The 27,062-nt window shown below is 46.1% G+C and overlaps 1 protein-coding gene and 1 long non-coding RNA gene across 2 annotated transcripts in view; one reads left to right on the forward strand and one right to left on the reverse strand.

Moving 5' to 3' along the window:
* The window catches only part of DGKD (diacylglycerol kinase delta), a 327,912-nt gene that overhangs the window by 228,191 nt on the left and 72,659 nt on the right, over window positions 1-27,062 (forward strand). Inside the window, 3 exon segments of the mRNA XM_030217200.1 lie at window positions 6,380-6,464; window positions 7,076-7,170; window positions 7,278-7,377. Of these exon segments, the coding sequence (XP_030073060.1) occupies window positions 6,380-6,464; window positions 7,076-7,170; window positions 7,278-7,377 (280 nt within the window).
* On the reverse strand, window positions 144-14,113 carry LOC115479327. The gene is made up of 3 exons (XR_003943653.1): window positions 14,014-14,113; window positions 8,846-8,849; window positions 144-154 (listed from the first exon to the last, which is right to left on the reverse strand). It is a non-coding gene; the product is annotated as an uncharacterized LOC115479327 (long non-coding RNA).

Genomic DNA, 27,062 nt, shown 5'->3' on the forward strand with positions numbered 1-27,062 from the left:
GCTGCTTCGCCGGTTTTTTAAATGTGCGGCGCCACGGGAGGCGGCGGGAGCGGAGCACCCCCCACCCACTGGCACCCGGGGCGGACCGCCCCCACCGCCCCCCCCTTGGTACGCCACTGAGTGCTAGCATCCAGTCTGCCAGTTAAAATTCTTTCTTCCTTGTCATCAAGCAGATGAATCCATTACGAGTGGGTAGTGTCCATCAACAAGCAGGGGGAGATAGAGCGCACTGAAAAACCATAGTGCCTCATGGCCAGCTAGCTCCATCTGCCTCTTCAGTATTCTCTATCTCCCCAGCAGGGTGGTTGCAGCTTGTTCAAGCTCCTTCAGAAAATCTGCCTGGGGTGGCTCCTGTGCTTTTGCCAGTTGTAGCAGGGGTGTTGTGGCTGATGGTGCCCACTTTAAAGGCAAATAGGTTAGCCCTTTCCCTGCCTTACCCGGCCCCCGATGTGAAAGTAGACAAATAGGCAAGCCCTGTCCCTGTCTTTGCCCACGCTGTGGATGCAGGCACATAGGTTCGCCCTTTCCCTGCCTTTCCCACGCTACTGATCCTCCGGAGTTGGAAATTTGCCTCTTTCGCTGTTGCCTCAAAGTTTCCTCACAGCGTAAAAAAAAAAAAAAAAAAGTTGAGTCGCTCTTTGGCGCTGCGATCCTAGAAAAGAAATTTTTTTCTGATTGTGTAGCGTGACCGGAGCTCGGAGACTCGGTCTGGTGAGGTAAGAGCATTTTGTAGCTCCTCCGGGGAGGGCCCACGTTCGGGACGATTTTGGCACGAACCCACCATTTTGAATTTTCGCCGCTTACGGTGATGGCTGCTGAGAAAGTAAAGCGCTGTTCCATTTGTGGCAAGCGCAAATCTGCAGCGGGGCTCTGTAAGGAGTGCTTTTCAGACGGTGGAGCCGACCCGAGCATGGCGAGCGATGTTCCTTCCCGCTCCGTGGAGCTGGCAGCGGGTGCCATTTTGGGGAACAGCATGGTGCGACCCCCGCTGAGGCAGAGGGATTTGAGCCTGGAGGGGCGCCTCGTGTAGAGGCTAATAAAAGAGCTGTTTCCCCCGGACTGGAACCGGGAGGCCAGGGTGAGCCATTTTCCCCTGAATTTGTTTTATTACTACATAATGCATACATGTTAAAAAGAGCTCTTCCGCAGGGGTCCTCTGCGGCCCTGCTTTCTGTATCCCCTCCAGTGGAGTCTGGCCTTGGATTAGCGTCAGACACGTTTTCCCCTGACAGATGGCCGCAGGACAAGCGCAGAAGGGTGGATTCCCCTTCAGAGAGTGGCGCACCCCCTTTCGGGATGTGAGGACTCTGAGAGGTCTGGCAGGCTTTCGTGGTCTGGAGAGCCAGAAGAAGGTGCAGGATTGCCACCGGATCCAGATGATCCTTCCGCGGTGAGGATTTTCCACCGCGATGAGCTGCCAGCACTTATTACTGATGCCTTGCAGGTCCTCTCTATAGAAGACCCTGGGAGTACTGAGACCTCCTCCGGTAATCTGAGGATGGCAAGTACTAAGAAGCCTGCTCGAGCCTTTCCTTTGCTTGACTCCATCCAAGAGCTTATCACAGCTCAATGGGCTGACCCCGAGGGGCCTTTGAAAGTCGCCAGGGGTATGGGGCAATTATACCCTCTAAGTGAGGAGCATTTGGCGCTTCTAGCAGTGCTTAAAGTGGATGCCCTAGTCACGGCTGTGACAAAGAAAACTACCCTCTTAGTGGAAGGAGGGGTTGCCCTGAAGGACATTCAGGACCGTTGCCTGGAGGCAGCTATGAAACAATCCTTTGAAATTTCAGGCCTATTCTTACGGGCGTCTGCATGCAGCTGCTACGCTGCCCAAACCTGCCTCGCTTGGTTACAACAGGCAGTGGAACAGCCCGGAGATAGAGCGGAGCCCCTTACGGAGGTGGCACCGCGGATGGAGTCGGCCTTGTCATTTTTGGCTGACACCCTTTATGATCTGGTCAGAGCTTCGGCTAAACAGATGGCTGTAGCGGTGGCGGCTCGCCGTCTTCTGTGGCTACGGCATTGGGCAGCTGACGTGGCCTCTAAGCAAAGGTTGGTGAAGTTGCCCTTTCAAGGCCTTCTCCAGTTTGGTGAGGAGTTGGAGAAAATTGTGAAAGGCCTGGGGGATGCCAAACCCCAGCGCTTACCCGAGGATAGGCCACGGCCTTCTTCCAAGGGTCAGGCGGTTCCCTCCTCTTACAGACCTCGCTTCCGTGAAGCTAGAAGGTACCGCCCAGAGCGTTCTGCTGAGTTCACTTTGCGTGCCCGTTTTCAGCAGAGGAACTCCTTTCACTCGGACAAATGTTACGCAGCAGCAGGCTCAAGACCTGGAGTTCAAGGGCAACCCTCTCAATGATGGTGGGCCGGCCCCCTCCTCGATTCCTGTGATAGGAGGACGACTTTCCTTCTTTCTCGAGGAGTGGGCCAAGATTACCTCAGATCAGTGGGTGTTGGACCTGATTAGAGAAGGCTACAGAATAGAATTCAATGCCCCGATAAGAGATGTGTTTGTCGAGTCCCGATGCGATTCTGCCACCAAACGGGTGGCGGTAGAGGAGACCTTGCAAGGCTTGATTCACATTGGGGCGGTTTCCCCCGTGCCTCCCGCTGAATGCGGCTCTGGCCGTTACTCCATTTACTTCGTGGTGGCGCGAAAAGGAGGGTCTTTTCAGCCTATCCTAGATTTAAAACAAGTCAACAAGTCTCTGCACGTGCGGCATTTTCACATGGAAACCCTGCGCTCCGTCATAGCGGCGGTACAGCCAGGAGAGTTTCTCACATCTCTGGACCTGAAAGAAGCTTACTTGCACATACCAATTTGGCCCCCGCACCAGAGGTTTCTGCGTTTTGCGGTGATGGGAAAACATTTCCAGTTTCGGGCCTTGCCTTTTGGCCTCGCCACAGCTCCCCGAACCTTTTCCAAGGTAATGGTGGTAGTAGCTGCTTTTCTCAGGTGAGAGGGTATCCGGGTTCACCCGTACCTAGATGACTGGCTCATCAGAGCAGACTCTGCCGAAGAGAGTCATCAGGTTACAGCCAGAGTGGTCTCAGTACTGCAATCTCTGGGCTGGGTCGTCAGTATAGCCAAAAGTCACCTGACCCCCTCTCAATCTCTAGAATATTTGGGGGTCCGGTTCGACACAGCCTCGGGGATGGTCTTCCTACCCGAGCAAAGGCGGTGCAAGCTTCAGAACCAGGTCTGTCTGCTCCTGAGGATGCCTCGCCCGCGAGCTTGGGACATTGTTCAGCTGTTGGGGTCGATGACGGCCACTTTGGAAGTGGGCGAGAGCGCACCTGAGACCTCTGCAGTGTTCCCTGCTTCAACGATGGTCTCCAATATCTCAGGATTATCAATGCAGACTCACGTGGCTCCCTGCGGCCTGGCTCAGTATGGAGTGGTGGCTCTCAGACAGCATGCTACGGCGAGGAATGCCGCTAGCGCTCCACGATTGGTGCCTGGTGGTAACAGATGCCAGCCTGAAGGGCTGGGGTGCACACTGCCGGGGAAGGCATGCCCAGGGTCTTTGGACACCCGAAGAGTTGGAGTGGTCCATCAATCGCTTGGAGTTGAAAGCGATTTTCCAGGCGCTTCTGGCCTTTCAATTGACCCTGGAAGGATTGGCTGTCAGAGTTCTGTCGGACATCACAACAGCAGTGGCCTACATAAATCGCCAAGGAGGCATTCAGTGCATAGCAGTAGCCGCCCAGGCTGCGCAGATTTGCCACTGGGCCGAGCTTCATCTGCAGTTTCTGTCAGCAGCTCATATTGCAGGTCAGAGCAACGTGCAAGCCGATTATCTGAGCAGGAATCAGATTCACCCAGCGGAGTGGGAACTTGTAGACGAAGTATTCCTGCAGATATGTGCCAAATGGGGAAAGCCCGTAATGGATCTTATGGCGTCAAGCACAAATGCCAAAGTCCAGTGCTTCTACAGCAGACGGAGAGATCCTTGCTCGGCAGGGTTGGATGCCTTGGCTCAACCCTGGCCTCAGGGCCTCCTGTATGTGTTCCCTCCGTGGCCCTCGATAGGGTGAGTACTCCTGTGGATTCGGCTCCACCAAGGAGAGGTGGTTCTCATTGCCCAGGAGGCCGTGGTATGCGGACCTCCGGCGGATGCTGGTAGAGGATACCCTGTCGTTACCTCTGGTACCGAACCTGTTGTCACAGGGCCCAGTGACCATGGAGGACGCCTGCCACTTTGGTCTTACGGCATGGCTATTGAGAGGGCGCAATTGAGAGACAAGGGATATTCCAGTAAAGTCATTTCCACTCTCGTACAGGCCCGCAAGCGTTCCACTTCCGTGGCTTTTGCCAGGATTTGGTGCCAATTTGAGGCTTGGTGTGCTTCTAAAGCGATTACACCCGTGCGGGCTTCTGTCTCACTGATACTTGACTTTTTGCAGGATGGTTTACAAAAAGGCTTGGCCTATAATTCCCTGTGTGTTCAAGTGGCAGCCTTAGCATTTTTTTCGAGGGAAGGTCGCTGGCCTCTCTCTGGCTGCTTGCCCGGATGTGACACGGTTTCTTAGAGGGGTGGTTCGGCTCCATCCTCCCGTGCGGGCTCCGTGTCCGGCCTGGAACCTGGGGTTAGTTTTAAAGGCCCTTCAGTGTTCGCCCTTCGAGCCACTCAGGTGAGCTTCGGAGAAGGATGTGACCTTAAAGACGGTCTTTTTGGTGGCCGTGACATCGGCGAGACGGGTATCTGAGCTCCAGGCGCTGTCCTGTCGAGACCCATTTCTGCAATTCTCAGAGTCCGGAGTAATGGTATGTACGGTGCCTTCCTTCATGCCTAAGGTGGTTTGAGCGTTTCACCTAAACCAGCCTATTTTCCTGCCCTCCTTTTCTAAAGAGGAGTTTGCAGAAGCCTATGGGCAGTTGCACCTTCTGGATGTGCGAAGGGCTCTGTTGCAATATCTACGCATGTCAAATGCCTTCAGGACCTCTGACCATCTTTTTGTTCTTTTGTCAGGTCCACGCAGAGGGTCTCCAGTGTCTAAGGCCACTATAGCCCGTTGGCTCAAAGAAGCTATCTTTTCAGCATATCTGCTATCTGGCCGGCCTCCGCCTGAAGCCTTTAAGGTACATTCCACAAGAGCGATTTCCTCTTCTTGGGCTGAAACTGGAGCACTCTCTCTTCAAGAGATATGTAGTCTAGCTACTTGGGCTTCTAAGCTCTCGTTTGCCCGACATTACAGGCTGGATGTGGCTACCAGGAGAGACGCGCATTTTGGAGCACAAGTGCTGGCGCGTGGTGTGACTTGTTCCCACCCTATCTAGGGATTGCTTTGATACATCCCACTCATAATGGATTCATCTGCCTGATGACAAGGAAGGGAAAATTAGGTTCTTACCTTGGTAATTTTCTTTCCTTTAGTCATAGCAGATGAATCCATGAGCCCTCCCTCAGTGGTTCATTATGTGATTTATGTTACTTTTATGTTGTTTTTCCTGTAGATATGTTCCCTCATTGGGAGAAGTTGGAAAACAGTCTTCAGGATTTCTGTTCAGTTACAGGAAGGTGAGTTCATTCCCTCCTTTGAATTATAGCTCCAGGTTTGGGGCGTTCATCCGCTGTGAGGAAAGTTCATGTTATTATGCTTTGCGGTGTAACACTGCTTTGGAAACTTCAAATACTGAAGAGGCAGATGGAGCTAGCTGGCCATGAGGCACTATGGTTTTTCAGTGCGCTCTATCTCCCCCTGCTGGTTGATGGACACAACTCACTCGTAATGGATTCATCTGCTATGACTAAAGGAAAGAAAATTACCAAGGTAAGAACCTAATTTTCCCTTGGGTTTTCTACCATTCTAAGTAGATGACCATACAAATTCTCACATTCAAAAATAACACCAGCAGCCCTCACCTCACCTCATGTCTCACCCCTGCTACCTCCCACCACTGCCCTCCACATCTGCCCCAAAAATGTTCAAAATCTACAATTGTGTTGGCCTCCACCGCTACCACTTTACAGACCACCTCTTGTCATTGTGATCTTCCAGGTCCCTTTCCATGTCTTCTTGCCAAGTTTTGTAATAATCCACATAACCACCAGAATTGATGAGCCTTTTCTCCAAATACCCAGCCTTCTCATCCTCATTTATGGTCAGGTTTTAACCATGGGCACTCTATGGAGGTTTCCTTAGCTTTCTCGGACACCTGATGAAAATGTATCACTTCAACTTTTGTTCATAACACAGTCCTTCGTTTTTCAGATCTGTCTTTTTTTTTTCTTTATTTTCATTTGAACTCTTCTATCTCTGTAATATCTTCCATATCCAAGCTTTCTTCCTACATGTGCTAGCCTCCTGCTCTTAAGGAATGGGGGGGGGGGGGGGTGAATTTGCAGCAAGTAAGCACAATGTTCTCTTGCCTCACTAGGTGGAGCATCATGGTATATGAAACCAAACTTCCACATCAGGCTTCATCCTCCGACGTGACTGAAGACTTAAGTGAAAATTCTGAGGTAGAGTATGTAACAATAGACCAGTGCAAGGCTTATGTGTCTGGAGGAGAATATTTGCAAGGAAACAAGACATGGAGGGGACTGCAGGGTGGAATGAGAATGACTACAGGGGAGAGAGTTGGGATAAAGGTACTAGAACTTGACTGTGGCTTATTAGCAGTGCTTCTGTTGTCCTGCTGACCCAGGTCTTTTGGCTCTTAACAATCATGCATCTGTGACCCAGGATCAGAAAATGGAGAGGAAGTGATCCAACAAAAGGGTTCAGCTAGCTTTCAAGAGTATTGGAATTGCTAAAGACAGTTGTCTTAGAGATAATAAAGAGAATATACCATAGCATTGCCCTTTCCCTTCATGACTGTCCCATATTAAAGTATGTTCTTGGGGGGATTAAATATTGGTCAAAGCACTCTGTAGTGTCTCATCCCATTTTCCAAACAACAGTTTGAGAATTCGAAGCTACAGCTTTCCAGCTTCAAACCAGGGATTCTAACACTGAACTAAAAGAGCAGCTCCTATCACTTGTTCGTATTGCCATCTCTTATTCTTCCACTGTCATAGTCCCTCCTTTTCCGTGGCAGTAAAGAGTAACTTCCGAACCATTTTTTTTGCAGGTCCAGCAAATTTTGTTTTATGAAGACTCTGTTGCTGCCCATCTCTCCAAAATTTTAAGCTCAGACCAGCACTCTGTGGTTATCTCCTCTGCCAAGTGAGTGCCTAAGACTTCCATGAAAGGTGGAGACTGGGGAACCTGTGGTGAGGATTACAAGTTTGCATGATCTTTGCCTCATAGTGTTTTTTTTTTCCATTCATCAGGGTACTATGTGAGACTGTGAAGGATTTTGTAGCACGAGTGGGGAGAACATACGAGAAAACTCTGGAGAGCTCAGAGGAATCAGAAGTCATGGCAGGAAAGGTATGGATGTAAACAAAGAAAAGAACCACCCCAAAACGTACCAGCCAAACAGAAAAAAAACACAAAAGAATGGGGGAAGACCAATTGAATTTCAACACAATGGCAATCGTTTATTGAAATATACAATAGACTCGACACAGTCTTGCGTTTCAGTGCTGAAGGCGTCTGCCTCAGGAGTCAAACAATTCTGCAAGCAAATATTAACAGAAACCAATACATAAATATAATAAAAAACAAAGTTCAAACTATATGATCATCAGAAAAAAAACAAAAAAAAAAGCATTGAATAAACAATGAAAATTTGATAAAGCTTGTCCATTCACAACTCATTCAACACATGGAGAACAGTAACATGTTGCACCCCTTCCAGGCTGACTTCTGACCTAACCATAGCACCAGAATCTTACTGCTCTCTCTTTACAACCTAATCCGCACCTTTTTGGACCAATATTCTTTGGTAATCCTGGTTTCCCTAGATCTATCCTCCGCCTTCAACCTCGTTGATCACACGCTTCTCTTCAATGCCTCCGCTGTAATGTTCTCTCAGACACAGTCTTCTTCTGGTTAGCTATCTTTCTGATCGCTCCTATCGCCTCTCGTTCAATTACTAGTCCACCTCCACTTTTCCTCTGCATTCTGAAGTCCCTCAGGGTTCAGTACTTGCTCCAGCTCTGTTTAACATTTTCTGGCACCTCTCACTGTTTAGAACCATGCTTTCACGCCATTCTGCTGTGCGGACGATATTCAAATCTTCTTACTGATTCTCTACGGTTTCCTCCTGGCTTAAGTCTAACCTCTTGTTTCTTAACTCCTCCAAATGTGAAGCGATCCTTTTTCCTTCCACTCGTCACTTTGCCCTCCCTGCCCCCTAGCCTTGATGGTCAACTCCTACCATACAGCGACTCTGTTAAGATCCTAGGGGTCATGTTTGACTCTTTCTTGTCCTACAAGCCTCACATAGATTCCTTTCTTTGTTCATCATTCTTTGCCCTTCATTGTGTCCGCTCAGTTCGCTCCTTCCAACCGACTTCTCTATTATGACCTTTTCTTCTTGCCCTTGCCATATCACGTTTGGACTACTGTAACTCCCTTTTCACTGGCCTACTCCTCCATAGCGTCAAATGACTATAGTTAGTTCAGTCAACTGCAGTGAAACTCCTCCACTATGCCCATTGCTTTGATCACGCCACCCCCTTTCTGCAATCCGAACATTGGCTCCCAGTCTCTGCACACATCAAATTTAAAATACTTCTACTGGTCTATAAATCTGTACTTCCCTCTGCCCCTCCCCCCTTCTATCTCAACAAACTACTCATTCCCTACTCTCCTCTCCATTGCCTTAGATTGGCCAATAAGTCATCTTGTTCTACCCCTACCTTCTGTCTTCCATCTCAACAGCACCCATGATACTGAGTCCAGTTACCTGGGCGCAAGGGTCTGGAATGATCTCCCTTGCCATATCTGTGACTAACCTACCATCTTCACCTTTAATCAGGCCCTGAAGACCCACATTTTTGTTGCCTCTTACTTTCCTACATCATAGCCTCTCAATGTACCTGTCACTGTTTGGCTTCTACCTTTCATGGATTTTTCCTTGTTTTTCCTCTCTTGATGGACAATTCAAGATAAAATGTCAGTAGTCCAAAAGAATGCCAATATAACACTATCTACCAGTGTATAAAAAAAACATTTCAGATGACAATAATAATAAAAATGTGTACATAGGAACTAAAAGAGCAAAACATAATGTTATATTTATTTATTTATTTATTGCATTTGTATCCCACATTATCCCACCTCTTTGCAGGCTCAATGTGGCTTATAATATATCATGGGTAGTGGAAATGATAGGAGAATTGACATTTAGTATTACATAAGTGTTTTGAGTTGCGTGGTAGTGGAAAACATGATAGTAATATGATAGACATTCTTAACGTAGCTAGACATGTGTGGGGGTTTCACATGTATTGGTCTTTGTGGTATATTTTGTCGAAGAGATGGGTCTTCAGCAGTTTGCGGAAGTTGGTCAGTTCATAGGTTGCTTTTAGGTTACTTGGCAGAGCGTTCCAGAATTGCGTGCTCATATAGGAAAAGGTTGATGCGTGCATTAGTTTATATTTTAGGCCTTTGCAATATATATATAAGGCACCTCCAACGTTCTAATTGGCGAGGCCCCAGCCTACATGTCTGACCTGATAGACCTACCACCGGTGTTTTTGCGCCGTTCGCGCTCCTTAAGTTGACCCTCGCGCGTCTTTTGACTTTTCACTATTAAAAAAAAAAAAAAAAAAGGGAATTTGGAGAAAGACCTTTTCGGTCTTTTTTTCCCTTCCTGTATTTCCAGTTTTTTGCCCCGTTAAGTTTACTTTCATTTTCGGGGTAGGCCCCTTTGAGGCCTCGGTTCGAGTTTTTTTTCTCTCCCTCTTTTTGGTGCCTTTACCGCAATTACGAGTTTTGATTTTGCCGGCGTGATTTTTCCGCCCATGTCATCGAAGTCTCCCAACGGCTTCAAGAAGTGCACCCAGTGCGCCCGGGTAATCTCGCTCACTGATAGGCACGCGTCGTGTCTTCAGTGTCTGGGGGCTGGGCACCGCCCGCAGACCTGTAGTCTTTGCGCCCTTTTACAGAAAAGGACTCAGGTAGCGAGATTGGCCCAGTGGAACGTGTTGTTTTCGGGCTCTTCGTCGGCAACAGCACCGGGGGTATCGAGTGCATCGACGTCGACAGCGTCAAGACCTCCGACCTCGGCATCGGCTGCATCGAGGCATCGACCGGGAAGTTCCGGTGACATGCTTCGTTTGAAAAAGTCAAAGAAGCATCGACACCGGTCTCCTTCCCGCATCGGTACCAAGAGCTCTGGGTCGCCGAGGGAGTCGGCACCCAGTAGGCATCGGCACCGGGAGGACCGCTCACCCTCTGTTCAGGAGGTGTCAATGCGCTCCACCTTGGACAGCCCGGAACAGCCTCCACGCCCGGAACAGACTCTGACTTCGACACCTGCATTGGCTTCTATGTCTTTCTCCACAGCCGCCCTGCACGAGAGTCTCCGGGCCGTCCTTCCAGAGATCCTAGGAGAGCTGTTGCGCCCTTCCCTTCCGGTACCGGGGGTGCTTGCGCCACCGGTACCGTCGAGTGAGGCGCCAGCTGGCCCCTTGCCCGGGGTGAGGTCTCCAGCATCTGTGCCGCTTGCAGTACCGACTGCGGTCGCCTCCCAGGAAGGCTCCCCGACGATGTCGGCGGAGGGAGCTTCGCCGGTGCTGGCGAGGGAGTCTACCTCTCGACGCTCGCACCGTGGCCGTGTTTCCACGGAGTCGAGTCGGGCACGGCTTCAGACACAGGTTCATGAACTTGTGTCTGATACCGATGGTGAGGCCTCGTGGGAGGAGGAGGAGGACATCAGATATTTCTCTGACGAGGAGTCTGATGGCCTTCCTTCTGATCCCACTCCCTCCCCTGAAAGGCAGCTTTCTCCTCCCGAGAGTCTGTCTTTTGCGGCCTTTGTCCGGGAGATGTCTACGGCCATCCCCTTCCCGGTGGTTGTGGAGGACGAGCCCAGGGCTGAAATGTTTGAGCTCCTGGACTATCCTTCTCCACCTAAGGAAGCGTCCACAGTACCCATGCATCATGTCCTCAAAAAGACATTGCTGGCGAACTGGACCAAGCCTCTAACTAATCCCCACATTCCCAAGGAGATCGAGTCCCAGTACCGGATCCATGGGGACCCAGAGCTGATGCGCACTCAGTTGCCTCACGACTCTGGAGTTGTGGATTTGGCCCTAAAGAAGGCTAAGAGTTCTAGGGAGCATGCTTCGGCGCCCCCGGGCAAGGACTCTAGAACCTTAGACTCCTTTGGGAGGAAGGCCTACCATTCTTCTATGCTCGTGGCCAAAATCCAGTCTTACCAGCTCTACACGAGCATACACATGCGGAACAATGTGCGGCAGTTGGCGGGCTTGGTGGACAAGCTTCCTCCTGAGCAAGCCAAGCCATTTCAGGAGGTGGTCAGGCAGCTGAAGGCGTGCAGAAAATTCCTGGCCAGAGGGGTGTATGACACCTTTGATGTTGCGTCCAGGGCCGCTGCTCAGGATGTGGTGATGCACAGACTCTCTTGGCTGCTTGCCTCCGACCTGGAGAATAGGATCCAGCAGCGGATTGTGGACTCGCCTTGCCGAGCGGACAATATTTTTGGAGAGAAGGTCGAACAGGTGGTAGAGCAGCTCCACCAGCGGGATACCGCTTTCGACAACTTCTCCCGCCGGCAGCCTTCAGCTTCTACCTCTACAGGTAGACGTTTTTATGGGGGAAGGAAGACTGTTCCCTACTCTTCTGGTAAGCGTAGGTACAATCCTCCTTCCCGACAGCCTGCGGCCCAGGCTAAGCCCCAGCGCGCTCTCGTCAGCAGCGTGCGCCTCAGCAAGGCCCCTCGGCTCCCAAGCAAAAGCAAGGGGCGAGCTTTTGACTGGCTCCAGCAGAGCATAGCCGACATCAATGTGTCAGTGCCGGGCGATCTGCCGGTCGGGGGGAGGTTGAAAGTTTTTCACCAAAGGTGGCCTCTCATAACCTCCGACCAGTGGGTTCTCCAAATAGTCCGGCAAGGATACACCCTCAATTTGGTTTCCAAACCTCCAAATTGCCCACTGGGAGCTCAATCCTACAGCTTCCAGCACAAGCAGGTACTTGCAGAGGAACTCTCCGCCCTTCTCAGCGCCAATGCGGTCGAGCCCGTGCCATCCGAGCAAGAAGGGCTGGGATTCTATTCCAGGTACTTCCTTGTGGAAAAGAAAACAGGGGGGATGCGTCCCATCCTAGACCTAAGGGCCCTGAACAAATATCTGGTCAAGGAAAAGTTCAGGATGCTTTCCCTGGGCACCCTTCTTCCCATGATTCAGGAAAACGATTGGCTATGCTCTGTGGACTTGAAGGACGCCTACACGCACATCCCGATACTGCCAGCTCACAGACAGTATCTGCGATTTCAGCTGGGCACACGTCACTTCCAGAACTGTGTGCTACCCTTTGGGCTCGCCTCTGCGCCCAGAGTGTTCACGAAGTGCTTGGCTGTAGTAGCAGCGGCGCTTCGCAGGCTGGGAGTGCACGTGTTCCCCTATCTCGACGATTGGCTGGTGAAGAACACATCCGAGGCAGGAGCTCTACAGTCCATGCAGATGACTATTCGCCTCCTGGAGCTACTGGGGTTTGTGATAAATTATCCAAAGTCCCATCTTCTCCCAGTACAGAGACTCAAATTCATAGGAGCTCTGCTGGATTCTCGAACGGCTCGTGCCTATCTCCCAGAGACGAGAGCCAACAACTTGTTGTCCCTCGTCTCGCGGGTGCGAGCGTCCCAGCAGATCACAGCTCGGCAGATGTTGAGATTGCTGGGCCACATGGCCTCCACAGTTCATGTGACTCCCATGGCCCGCCTTCACATGCGATCTGCTCAATGGACCCTAGCTTCCCAGTGGTTTCAGGCTGCTGGGGATCTAAAAGACGTGATCCACCTGTCCACTAGTTTTCTCAAATCCCTGTATTGGTGGACGATTTGGTCCAATTTGACCCTGGGACGTCCTTTCCAAATTCCTCAGCCACAAAAAGTGCTGACTACGGACGCGTCTCTCCTGGGGTGGGGAGCTCATGTCGATGGGCTTCACACCCAAGGAAGCTGGTCCCTCCAGGAACGCGATCTGCAGATCAATCTCCTGGAGTTACGAGCGGTCTGGAACGCTCTGAAGGCTTTCAGAGATCGGCTGTCCCACCAAATTATCCAAATTCAGACAGACAACCAGGTTGCCATGTATTACATCAACAAGCAGGGGGGCACTGGATTTCGCCCCCTGTGTCAGGAAGCCGTCAGCATGTGGCTTTGGGCTCGCCGTCAGGGCATGGTGCTCCAAGCCACATACCTGGCAGGCGTAAACAACAGTCTGGCCGACAGACTGAGCAGGATTATGCAACCTCACGAGTGGTCGCTCAACTCCCGAGTGGTGCGACAGATCTTCCAGGTGTGGGGCACCCCCTTGGTAGATCTCTTTGCATCTCGAGCCAACCACAAGGTCCCTCAGTTCTGTTCCAGGCTTCAGGCCAACGGCAGACTGGCACCGGATGCCTTCCTCCTGGACGGGGGAGAGTCTCCTGTATGATTATCCTCCCATACCTCTGGTGGGGAAGACCTTGTTGAAACTCAAGCAAGACCGAGGCACCATGATTCTGATTGCTCCCTTTTGGCCGCGTCAGATCTGGTTCCCTCTTCTTCTGGAGTTATCCTCCGAAGAACTGTGGAGATTGGAGTGTTTTCCGACCCTCATCACACAGGACGAAGGGGCGCTTCTGCATCCCAACCTCCAGTCTCTGGCTCTCACGGCCTGGATGTTGAGAGCGTAGACTTTGCCTCTTTGGGTCTGTCAGAGGGTGTCTCCCGCATCTTGCTTGCTTCCAGGAAAGATTCCACTAAGAGGAGTTACTTCTTTCTATGGAGGAGGTTTGCCGTCTGGTGTGACAGCAAGGCCCTAGATCCTCGCTCTTGTCCTACACAGACCCTGCTTGACTACTGTTTTAAATCTACCCCTCTATAGACCCCCGTGGGACCCTTCCACACGGAGGTGTACAGAGGGTCTGTTCTTCTATTATCTTGCGGACCGCCTCCCTAAATTCCAGTGACACCCTTTCCCATGGGTATCGCCGCTGGGGAGGCATCAGAAGGCGCAGTTCAAGTCTAATTCCCATGACCACAGCTTTCTGTCTATTTGGATCTAAATGAATCTTTGGCTATTTATGTTCCCACATAAATTCTATGAAAAGTCTATAAAACTGTTTCAGTGAGAAATCTTACTTGTGTGTGTGTGTGTGTGTGTTAGTTTGCAGAACAGATAGAAGATAGAGAATAAATTGAAGCAAGGACAGAAACAGTGTAGTTAAAGAAATAGTCTTTTTATTCTTACCAAATCAGACTTTAATCAGGTACATTCAGCAGACAGATTCTGGGTTCAACTGGCCAGAGCCCTGCCCTCTAGGACGCGTTGGGGAAAATCGTTCCAACGAGGGCTTGCATGCACCCTGCTTTTATACAATTTGGTCCCCATACAAGTCTGTGGAGAGGGATTTTTTTTCTCTAATGTTGCTTAATCAGTGAATCATACTCTACCACCGGTCAGGTGGCCATCTCTCCTTTCCGTTTCAGCTATTGCAAGTTATTGTGCAATTTCCCTTTTTTGTCAACATCTCCCTAGATACGGACATCCAAACATCCAAACATGGACAAATCTGTCTCATATCATCTTGTGATCTGGGTGCCATCTTCTAAAGACAGACTCCGTGTTATGAACCAAACTTCTTATCATTTCTGTCTTTAATTTCTGCATCATGTGTGTTACACTCAATTTGGAAGTTGCACCAGGTTTCATTAGAACTCACCAAGCAGTCCTGCTCTTGCAGGCTCTCTGCTATAAGGCCATCAACTGCTTCTCAGGCCTAGGCAGTGCTTTTCAACTGTTTCAAGCTATGCAGCTTGGCCCACCACTATTCCAGTGGATAGGTCTTAAACTAGAACACATATTAACCTGCAGGAAAAGCAAGTCCTTGCTCAGCCAGTCATAGATTTTTAAACCTAGCTGGTATTTTTACAGCCTGAGTCCTAAAATCTGGCCTTCCACCCTTCCGGTGGGCATCCAGTGAGGGCCTCTTGCTGTAGTATAATTATACATTCCCCACTTGTCACCCCAGCAGCTGGGGGTGACACAAAACTAGTTTGTCACAATCTATTCCAGAAGGTGCCAAACTATCAAACGAAAGGACGAGTTTTGCTCTTATGGATTGCTAGCAGATATTATGCAAGACAGGAAACTTCATTCTTAGGTGGTATATTTTTGGGCATATGGAATTCCCTTTATATTACCCCACCCCTTGGGCTTAATCCTGATGTCATCTCTCTTGAGGTTTTATGAATGGGACAAATCCATGAGTTCATCTACAAAATCCCAAGAAGTGTAGGTATGCGGGTAATAGCAATTTCAGGTGGATCATACTAATAAACACTTTCAGGTTTTTCTATGGCTTCTATTATATCTGCTGCATAGTGCATGGGGAGATAATCTAATGTATCTATCTCAGTGGTCCTCGGAAGGAATAGTGGTTTTGATTAAGCATTGTTATGGTGGCTCAACAAATATATGGTTAGTACTCAGATTGCAGGCTGTTTTAGGTTGTAGGTATTCAGAATCCTTAAACAGGTCGGAATGCCTGGACCTTACTATTACTCATCATTAGCATCCAATCATGAGCACTAAAAAGTGGATAGCAAGTATGAGGTTGCCTCATACAGCAAAAAATGGTCAATCCTAGGAATATTTATATTAACATAGGTCATGCGTGGATTTTGACATATGCATAATGACCTGGAAGTATGGGAAGCATTTTATATATATCCGTTACCCCACTTGGAGCCTAGTCAAACCTACAGAAAGACATGCAGCTTAAGTAAGCCTACACCAAAGTTAAACAATTGCATAACTGGTTGATACTAACAGGGTTTACACCTACATTATGATATCATAGCCAGTATTAGGGTTTGATGTTACCCCTGTGTCTGAGCAATATCAACTTCAATTTAAATTACATAAACAGAAATAACGGGGAAAGTCTTTGAAAAACAATTATAACAATAAAGGAAATAATAGGAAAATAAAAATAAAACCTTTTCAATATATAGACAGGATTACTGCTAAACTGAAAATAAAACAAAATATGAATCTATAATGTCCATAAACAGCAACAGTAATTCTCAAATTAAGTATCAGTTCTGAATTCTCTTTCATCGATCATGGTTGAGGCGGTGGAAGCGCTGAAGAATCTGGACGGAGATCTGGGTTTTCAGGCTGGCCTGCTGAAGGAAGTGGCCGGTCTTGAGATGGTTAGGCTGGTAACATCTGGTTCTGCGGCTGAGTAAACCCGTATATCTTTCACATGGACCCAAAACTTGTGGTCCAGTAGTTTGCAAGGTGTAAAGATTATTGCCACAACCTTGGGGGATCTAACATCATTTGGGCCTGGATAGATCTTGAAGACGTACTTGTGGTGTACAAACTTGGATCTTTCCATGTCTTTATTCTAGGCATGCACCATCATAATCAGTCCATGAAGAGTCAGAGGCTGGCAAAGGAATAAGCAAAATAACTGTATGCCTGAATGATACATTGCTATATCTTGGTGGGCATAATCAGTGTGAATTGAATAAGCAAAAATAATATATAGATGTCAAGAGACGTGAAAGACAATGTAAACATGGAGAAAACAGTGCTAATTATGTGCAAAAGCAAAAGGGAAACCATAAGGGTACAATAACGAAAAGCCAATTTACATAAATAGCAATAGTATATATATGAAATTATATCTCCTGATTGGTAGGGATCAGAGCTTCAACTTCAACCCTCTTAATACTAGGAATTGGGATTTGCATAATATATCCCCACTTCTGGCTTGCATAATGTGCAAGACAGATTGGTAATTATTACGAAGAGATGATCCAATAACAATGGTAAAGTTTATGGAACAAAAGAAAAGAGTACAAAAAAACTAACAATAAAAATTGATTGTTCGAGTTATTGATGTATGGAGGGTCAGGAATATGGTGAACAAAAATAGGCAAAAGGCACGGATAATGCGTTGCAATCTATGGCCAGTAGGTATGGAATCTTCACCTGCGATGACTACCATTCACCAAGGGTTGGGCCCTCAGTTGCAGGAGGCCAGCAGGACTTACGAGCTAGATGATTCAGAAAGAAGGGTAGAGGCCAAAGCTTCTTGCAACTCCAGTAAGTGGAGAGCCTGTCTCTTTTGCTCATGGACCAATTGATGCATATGTTGAAACTCACGCTCAATAATGTCTCGTATCTCACACCGGGTAATGTAGGGGTCTGTGCATCTGTCCTTTAATCTAGCGATTCTTCGCTGCAACATAGCCTTCAGATCAGATATATTATCGGGTAGCTCTTCTTTGCTAGCAGTCGTCTCCTCGGTGAGGGACGTCAACGGAATTCCTGTATCCATCTGGGGAAAGGCAAAACTTAAACAGACCAGTAGTGCAATTTATGTGGTAAATTTATTGAAAGAAGTCATAATGCAATGCAAGAAAAAGGTTCCTTGAAAAAGACAAATGGAAGAAAAAAAAAATATTCAAAAGTGCAGACACCCTTGATTGACCTTCACATAGAGTTTAAGTAACCCTTTTCAATCAGACAAAGAAGTAGGAAGAAGCATATTGCTTCAAGACAAAACCACCACGTGGCAAGAGTTAGTTGAAGCAAGGTGTTAGTTAAATACACAAAGCATAAATTCCAGGACCGCTGCACACAAATAATCTACACCAGTTTTTCTCACAATCACTCGCAGTGAAAGACAGAGAGATAAAAAGAGCAATAGTTGGCATTCCAGGGGTTATTGTGATAACCTGTTTTAAATAGAAAGGAATCAGAAAGTGGAGTGCATAATTTTCCTTATTTATGTCTGAAAGCTTCACCAATTCTCTGTTCAAGAATACTACAAAATCTATGATCAGCGCAAAATGCTCCCCCAAATGGCCAGTTCAAGGGAATATTTCTCGCATTTATTCCACATAACGGATAATGGTTATTAAATATTGCTTCTTTCTTAGACAAGGAAATAATGAAAAGCTTTCAGATATCACACACACCATAAAGAGATTTCAAAAATGAAGGCTTTATATTCATGAAAAAAACTAAAGAAGTGAATATCAAATCAATTTAGACAGCGCAACAATCAAAGCAGTAAACATTTTAACAATGAGCAATACACAGCTTTTATTTAAAAGGGATCCCGTATAAAGTAAAATGGCATAAATAAGTCTGTAAAGGTATATATATAAAAAACATAAAATGAACACCCTCTGGGGATCGCTCATCCCTGCAGTTGATAAGAACTCCCCAGAGAAGGTATGCATAAAAGCAACTAAATAGCTTGCTGACTCAGTTAGGTCATTTGTATGGTACCATAAATATACACATGCAATTAAACCAAGAGAAATATAAAATAAAAACATGTCACCTGTAATAGAAACAGAAACATCACACCAACACATATACAGAGAAATGGTTTCTGGATACTAAATGAGGAGCTGAGTAGTATGAGTAACTGAGAGCAACAAAATCAGATCGGGTTCGGATTACGCCCAGTCAGTGTGGACGGGTGGGGTGGGCGATTTTGATTCCTAGGTCTGTGGTCACTGCGGACGACGTTGATCCGGGTTCCACAAAGGGAATGACTGCCGTACTGGAAGATCGTGACGGACCTGCGGTTTTTTAAATCTGTATGGCTGCGTCTGAGGGCATTCAGCAGCGTAATGGCCGTATTGATGACAACGATAGCACTGGACATCTGGAAAGCGATCAGGACTAGGGCCAGAATGGTAGTCTCTAGGTCGTCTTATTAGTGATGGGTGGGCCTTTTTCAAGTTGAGACCGGCGGCCACGATTATCAGGGTAATCATTCCTACAGTCTTGGCGATGTGGGTTATCTAGCGAGGGGAGGTCACTCGGTCGCCTGCGGTCTCTCTGTGGCTGTCGTATCTGCATCCGGGAGACACGTAGCGATGGGGAGTCTGAAGGAGGTTGACGGTATTGACTATGAGGAAAGTGCCGGCATGGACATTCCATGGCGTAATGTCCCAATTGGAAACAACGGTTGCACTGTACTTCAGCTCGGTGGCTGGGAGTAGGCTGAGAGCGATAGTCCCGGCACTGATTGTTAGCACTAGGAGCATTGGAGTTATGTGGAATGAGTGAATCGGCTCTTGCAGGGGGCCGTCTACTAGGCCGCGGATTAAGATTGACCTCACCAGGTATCAATAACGATGTCAGATCGACAGTGTCTGGGATCACGTGATCAGTGATAGTCGATACCCATCTACTGAGAATCTGATAGTGGAGATGACGGGTGGAATCGGGTGTGTATGTGTAAATAAAGTCTAATAACCTTTTCAGAATTTTGGTATTAAAGGTGCCCTTACGGGGCCACGAGAGTCCAGGCTGAAACTTATTCCAGGAATGCCATATTTGGCAAAACTTTATAAGATTTATGTGGTCTCCTGGGAAGTGATTTATCACTATCTCAAGAGGCAGCATAATGAATTGGGTACCAGAACTCTGGTATGGTAGAACACCGATATCTGGGTTGTGTCAAATTGTACTGGCAAATCTAGTCTTATACAACACCTATATCACTACTATCTGTTACTATTATCTCCACAAGAAATCCGAGTATAAAATTGCCAATAGAAATCCGACTATGAATACAACTAAAAATCACCAACTCCGTAGGTTATCACAACTAACGTGACAATGAACTACAGGTACACGGAGGAAATCCGAAAGGTCACTCCAATGTCTCGGTGGCGATACCTTAACGGCACACCCCCACTACTGTGTTACCCTGCGCTGGGTAGACAGATAGATATAAGGCGGGGGACACGCACCGCGCAAAATCTATGCTAAAGGACTCAAATGTCCGTTCCGTCATTCCCTAACTACTCTAACCATGCTTGCTAAATTCCCTACATTATTTATGACGAAATCTGGGTTAGTACCTAAGCTATATCCAAGTATTTACATGTCCCTAAAACTATGTTCGTGTTAGTCCCCTAGCTGTATCTAAACCCCTAACAATTCCTAACTAGGCACTGTCACCTACCATAGGGACAACACAAGAATTTGCCCCTCAGCAAGTGGAAGCCTCGCAGAGCATCAGTCCCTGAACTCTATCTAACTGGTTCTACACTATATCAAACATCTGATGTATCTTCTGTAATAACTCCAAAAAAACTCTTATGTATCTTCAGTAATAAATCCAATAACTCTTACGTATCTTTCATAACTCAAATATCTTTTAATGTCTAGACCTTATGTAGTCTGTCCAAAGAAATAGGAACTCACTCCAACATCAAAGTACTTGTACAAGATTTAACTACTCACAAAATGGATGGTAAAGGAATCCCCATAATTTGGAGAGACAGAGAACTAACATTTGCTCACAACCCAATATAAGCGTTAAAATTAGTAAAAGTATTAAAGAAAAAAGTCTGAAGAGTAGGGATTATACATAGTCAAGAGCCCCATAAACGCATCATTGACCTATACACACCCCCAGTTAACATTCCTAAGTGTTCTAGACTCAGAAATCCAGGATATACCCTGCCGGAATTAGGACAGGCACCCTCCCGACTAATCTCTAGATCAGTAATTAAACCCAAGCAACTGATCGACACCAGCTATAAGTATATCCAAGGGGGCCAGATATGCCAGTTACGCAAAATCAAACACCTCACTAGAGGACACCTTAAAACAGGTGTATATTCCAAAATCTATATTTTTAGTTACTGTCACCCCAACCATGGTTAACCTGCCTATGGCAGATATTAGTCCCAATATGGGGTGTTTTACCGCAATCCCAGCCAGTACCAGTAATTGTCAATTATTCTAACTTATTGCAAGATAAAGATATAGAAATAGAAAAGGTATAGAGTATAGGGAATTGGAGTAAAAATTTCCCAACTTTAAATTACAAAATGTAAACAAGGACCTGGCAATAATCTCCAGCCTGTAACAGCAGAGCTTGGCATCATGTCTGTATATTTACGTATATGAGGGACGAACTGTAGGGCACCTTAAGGGCGGCAGCCGATTCTGAAGACTTTAAGGATCCAGCTGCGAAATAAAAATAAAGTGTACATATTATATGGTAAAAACTGGGCCTACCTAATTTGTAATGTAAGGCAGAAAATAAACTGTAAAGTTATGTTGGGAGCTGTGTATGGAAACAAAATATAGACATTAAACAAGACATGATACTTCTACATACTATAATAAGAGTAACAGGGGAGAACCATATATGTTACTGAAACACCGATTTCAACACAAGGCAAGAAAGGCATTGTAACATGTGTAGTCCGGAGCTATACCCCTAGAATAAATGAAATAAAGGTAAATACATATTAAATGCTTTTGGGGCGGGTACCGGATAGGTTGGAAGTAGCATCTAAACAGGAAAATATAAGAGAAGCATATAATTCAATAAATTGTGAAACAGGACACCAGAATCGTGGTGCAAATATGACAAGTTAATACCCATAAATATGACAAATTAATACCCATACACTCAGAAAAGGAACATAGTAAATAAAATAAACCCGAATGTGATGGCAGGAAGCTTCTGTGCCTAAACAGGTGAAAGGGAAAAAAACAAATTAAAACATGTGATTCTTACACCAAGAACTTCCAATGATACGGCATAAAACATACATACTAATCAGTGACTGAAATGATATGTCTAAATGATGACAAGCAGAACCGCTGCAGCATTAGAAGGAAAGAGAAGGTGGGGTTATAAAGAACCAACAGGAAATAACTGAAGAAGTGAAGCAACGCTGTATTCTCATGGCACGCAGCCATCATCTTCTCAATAGGAAAGGTAAAATATATTTTATATGCATATCTATTAAGGTAAAAGCAAAGAAATGCTTCTATATAGTACATAATACTTCTACTATCATATAAGTTATACAAGGGGTTATCTAGCTCTTAATGTAACAATAAACCATTGTAATTTCATGTGACTTTCTGTGTTGGATCCTAGTTCACAATGCTGTCGAGTAAAAACAGAAAACTTGTTATATAGACTTACACAATTTAATTCTTTATAAAACCATATTATTTAAAAGTGATTGTCATTCTCAAAACGTGGAAATATTCATCAGGAAACATTATAACATAACTCATTACTGCAAGTGTTTAAAATAAGCCAGTCCAGGCTGTATGCACTCAGAGGACGAAAACCACAATGCAAGCGAGGAAGTGCAGTATTTCATGTAGATAACGTTATAATATAGTCAGGCTCACCGGTTATTGAAATTATCAAAAAGCATCCTTCAAATGAGACTTAAATATGAGGACAATTTATAATTCTGACAATCTATAATACTGTTCAAAACCAGGATCCAAAAACCCATGTTTCCTGAAGATAAACAGACTTGTGGTATTATTTAAAGTCAAACCATTAACTAACACGATAGTACGGTGCTGGGGCTGCAACAGATATTTCTTTTAAACGAGTACGCCATTAAAACAGAGCACAAGAAACCAGAACTATATGAGTATCGGAAATGCAAAGCATATGAGAGGGCGAACAAGATCCCCTCATATCTAGCGCAGTATAACACAAACAGTAAAATGTCCATATATAGTACAAGCAATAGAAGCTGATGGGCGGGGACAGCATAACGCCTAGCTTATAACGAGAGCAGGATATAATCTATATAGTGTCTAAACAGCAAACTGTAAAGGTATGTTTCCTAATTATGTCACAATAAAGCCCCATTTCAAACTACAAATTCAGGAAAACCTCAGCAATTATATATGAAATTATGCACAGCTTGGGAGAAAGAAACATCGGCTGGCATTATCAACAACAGGAAACCTTAATATAAAAGTGAATTCAGAACCGATTACACAAGCTAGAAATGACCAAAAGCAAATGTCAAATAGGAAAATAAATGACAAACCTTAAGCATTATTAATTAAAAGTATAACATTGTCCCAAAACAAATTGTAAATTAAAAGGGTGTGATAACAGCTACTAGGACAAGTACAAATTTAAAATTACAACTGAAAATAGTAGCCAAGAGACCATCAAAATTAAAAAGGAATACATTTCACAGTAGCAACTTATACAGGAGCAATTAACAAGGACAAGCCAAGAGAATAGCGACTATGAAATATCATTAGTTATATTTTATTTGACACCCAGTGGATTAAACACGCAAAAGCAATAAAAAAGTGAGTTATGCAGGGGACGAATACAAAACGGAGGCAGAAGGCGTATCTGAGGTGTGGAGTTACGCCCAGGGCTACGCCCATAATGGGTGGAGAGGAAGGAGAAGAAAAAGCATTAATCAGACCGAAAGATGGCCGTATAGTTTGACAGCCAGCCATAAGTTACAGTATAAAGCACTGACAATACATGAAGGAGAAGAGCATGCTTCTGAAGTCCAGATAGCTTAGAAAAACAAGTCACAGAGCCAGGGGACAGGAGAATGCTGTATAATGGCCAAGAGACCTTTTGCAAGGAGAAAATATAGGTGGAAGTGAGATAAATTTAACAGTCTTACAGCCGAGGCTGTGACAGGAGAGAGGGGGTACAAAAAAAAAAAAAAAAGGCAAATTCACTCAGAGAAGCAGTAACAACGGGAGCTTAAGACAGACAACTGTCAGGATTAGTGCAGGACTTTTGGGACTTTTAGCAAAGACAAAATACAAAGGTAGAAGACTTAGAGCGAAGTAAGTTTCATATATAGTGAGTATGACAGAAAGGTGCCGAAAGTGGCAGAGACGGGGTCTATGCAACGAAAATTAAACCCGGAAATGCAGCTAAAGTGGCTACGGGGAACAGAGACGGAATACATACCGGGACTTCTAAAGTGGAGATTTATAATATCATGAAAGTTTCAGACGGGGGTTTCCAAAGCAGGCAGGCATAGAAATAAGTGTGGTTTATCAAGTATAAAGCTGTATGACAGGAAGGAAGGTGGGGGGGGGAAAGAGTGCCCATAGAGCCTGGCAGTAACAGAAAAATAAGGAAGCAAGACTTACTACGCAGTTTTAAATGCGAAGCAGGAAATGGCAACGTGCAGCTAAGAAGCTGGCAAAGAATTGTAAATCTTTCACAAAAACACATCAGGAAAGTTTCTAACAGGGATGGGGAGAAATCAATAATGGCCAGAAACAGAATCAGAGAGCATGAAAGGTAGAGGTTAAGTACCTCTCGGAGGTTTAAGTACAGCACAGAGGAAATGAGCCCAGATCTCTTGGAGGGCAGGGAAGGGACACTCCCTCCGTACGAGATCTATAAGCAGAAGTGTATAGGCAGTTTTGAAGAATAGTTCAGAAAACACACATACCAAAATGATGTTAAAGGAGAGATGTAGGATTTCAGGGACCTGCAGTGAATCTATAGATAGGGATGGTGGGAAACATAACGGGAATACACAGAATAGGCAGAAGGGAGGACGGAAATGAAGATACCCTCCTAGTGAACAGTCTCTACAGAAACAGACAGACAGAGGACAGATGGTGCAATCTGTGAGCGCAATGCCACACAGAAGTGCACCAAAAATAAAACAGATAAGCACACGAAGAAAGTACATGCAGGTGACATAAAAACAGATAAGTAGGAAGATAGAGCCTGTCACAAGATCAACAGATAAAGGTGGACGGGAGAACAGGGAGAAAGGAACGGGCAACCGGGGCAGGGAGTACAAATACCCTAAATGAGGGCACAGGATATACGAGAGGACAGACAGAGTTCACTGACTGCGATAGGAAAGTATAACGGAAGGGAAATTGGCAGTGGCTTAACCACAGGAAAGAGTGAAAACTGAGAGAGAGAAAACAGAATGCTGTAATAAGGGACATGAGAGACCGGGGAGGAAATTCAGGATCTTACATATCCCCAAGATCTACAGACAGATAGACATGGGGAAGGCGTAACAGAAAGAAAGCACTGCACGGCCCAAATACAGGTGCATTGAGAGGAGGACAGAGAATAAAGAAAGACAGAGAGGGGACATCATAGAACCCTTACAGGCAAGAAAAGGACAGGAGAAGACAGAGAGGGCAAGTAGGAGAGGTAACACCTGCAAGACCCAGATTGAGACAGAAAATGGAAGTGTGAATGAAAACAGGGAGTAGGACACGGACAGAAACCCATCCAGAGAAGAAGAGGGTGAACGACAAAGAGTAGGGGGTGAAATAGAAAACGCACAACCTCTAGGGACCGTTGAGTCAGAAGCTCGCATGAAGACCGATCCCAAGAATTGAACGTGAAATAAACAGCCAGCAAAACACGAGCTCGCAGTCTCCTGGACTCGTAGTAATGCACCAATCACGCAACAATCACACACTCGCACGCATCACGCAAATCAAAAATGGACAGAGTAGAAGAAAGACAAAGTAGGCATGTAGACATGGGACGGGGAGGGAAAAGAAGAAGGGGAAAAGCATAAGGTGAAAGGGAAGTCATGAGCAGCATCCCAAGTAGATCTTGGACGCATAGAATCTCCCCTCTGCGGCCAAGAAGTGACACAAACGAAAGGAAAAGGACCGGAAAGCTTGGTGGAAGAAGACTTAAAGCGGACGGGAGTCACCACTGTTTTAAATCTACCCCTCTATAGACCCCCGTGGGACCCTTCCACACGGAGGTGTACAGAGGGTCTGTTCTTCTATTATCTTGCGGACCGCCTCCCTAAATTCCAGTGACACCCTTTCCCATGGGTATCGCCGCTGGGGAGGCATCAGAAGGCGCAGTTCAAGTCTAATTCCCATGACCACAGCTTTCTGTCTATTTGGATCTAAATGAATCTTTGGCTATTTATGTTCCCACATAAATTCTATGAAAAGTCTATAAAACTGTTTCAGTGAGAAATCTTACTTGTGTGTGTGTGTGTGTGTGTGTGTTAGTTTGCAGAACAGATAGAAGATAGAGAATAAATTGAAGCAAGGACAGAAACAGTGTAGTTAAAGAAATAGTCTTTTTATTCTTACCAAATCAGACTTTAATCAGGTACATTCAGCAGACAGATTCTGGGTTCAACTGGCCAGAGCCCTGCCCTCTAGGACGCGTTGGGGAAAATCGTTCCAACGAGGGCTTGCATGCACCCTGCTTTTATACAATTTGGTCCCCATACAAGTCTATGGAGAGGGATTTTTTTTCTCTAATGTTGCTTAATCAGTGAATCATACTCTACCACCGGTCAGGTGGCCATCTCTCCTTTCCGTTTCAGCTATTGCAAGTTATTGTGCAATTTCCCTTTTTGTCAACATCTCCCTAGATACGGACATCCAAACATCCAAACATGGACAAATCTGTCTCATATCATCTTGTGATCTGGGTGCCATCTTCTAAAGACAGACTCCGTGTTATGAACCAAACTTCTTATCATTTCTGTCTTTAATTTCTGCATCATGTGTGTTACACTCAATTTGGAAGTTGCACCAGGTTTCATTAGAACTCACCAAGCAGTCCTGCTCTTGCAGGCTCTCTGCTATAAGGCCATCAACTGCTTCTCAGGCCTAGGCAGTGCTTTTCAACTGTTTCAAGCTATGCAGCTTGGCCCACCACTATTCCAGTGGATAGGTCTTAAACTAGAACACATATTAACCTGCAGGAAAAGCAAGTCCTTGCTCAGCCAGTCATAGATTTTTAAACCTAGCTGGTATTTTTACAGCCTGAGTCCTAAAATCTGGCCTTCCACCCTTCCGGTGGGCATCCAGTGAGGGCCTCTTGCTGTAGTATAATTATACACTACCTTCTGCACTTGTCTGAGTCTGGTCTTAAGACCAACTCTGTAAGGGTTCACCTTAGTGCAATCAGTGCATACCATTACCGTGTGGAAGGTAAACCGATCTCAGGACAGCCTTTAGTAGTTCGCTTCATGAGAGGTTTGCTTTTGTCAAAGGCCCCCGTCAAACCTCCTACAGTGTCATGGGATCTCAATGTCGTTCTCACCCAGCTGATGAAACCTCCTTTTGAGCCACTGAACTCCTGCCATCTGAAGTACTTGACCTGGAAGGTCATTTTCTTGGTGGCAGTTACTTCAGCTCGTAGAGTCAGTGAGCTTCAGCCCCTGG

Source organism: Microcaecilia unicolor, chromosome 10 (assembly GCF_901765095.1).
Source record: "Microcaecilia unicolor chromosome 10, aMicUni1.1, whole genome shotgun sequence".
NCBI classification, from domain to species: Eukaryota; Metazoa; Chordata; class Amphibia; order Gymnophiona; family Siphonopidae; genus Microcaecilia; species Microcaecilia unicolor.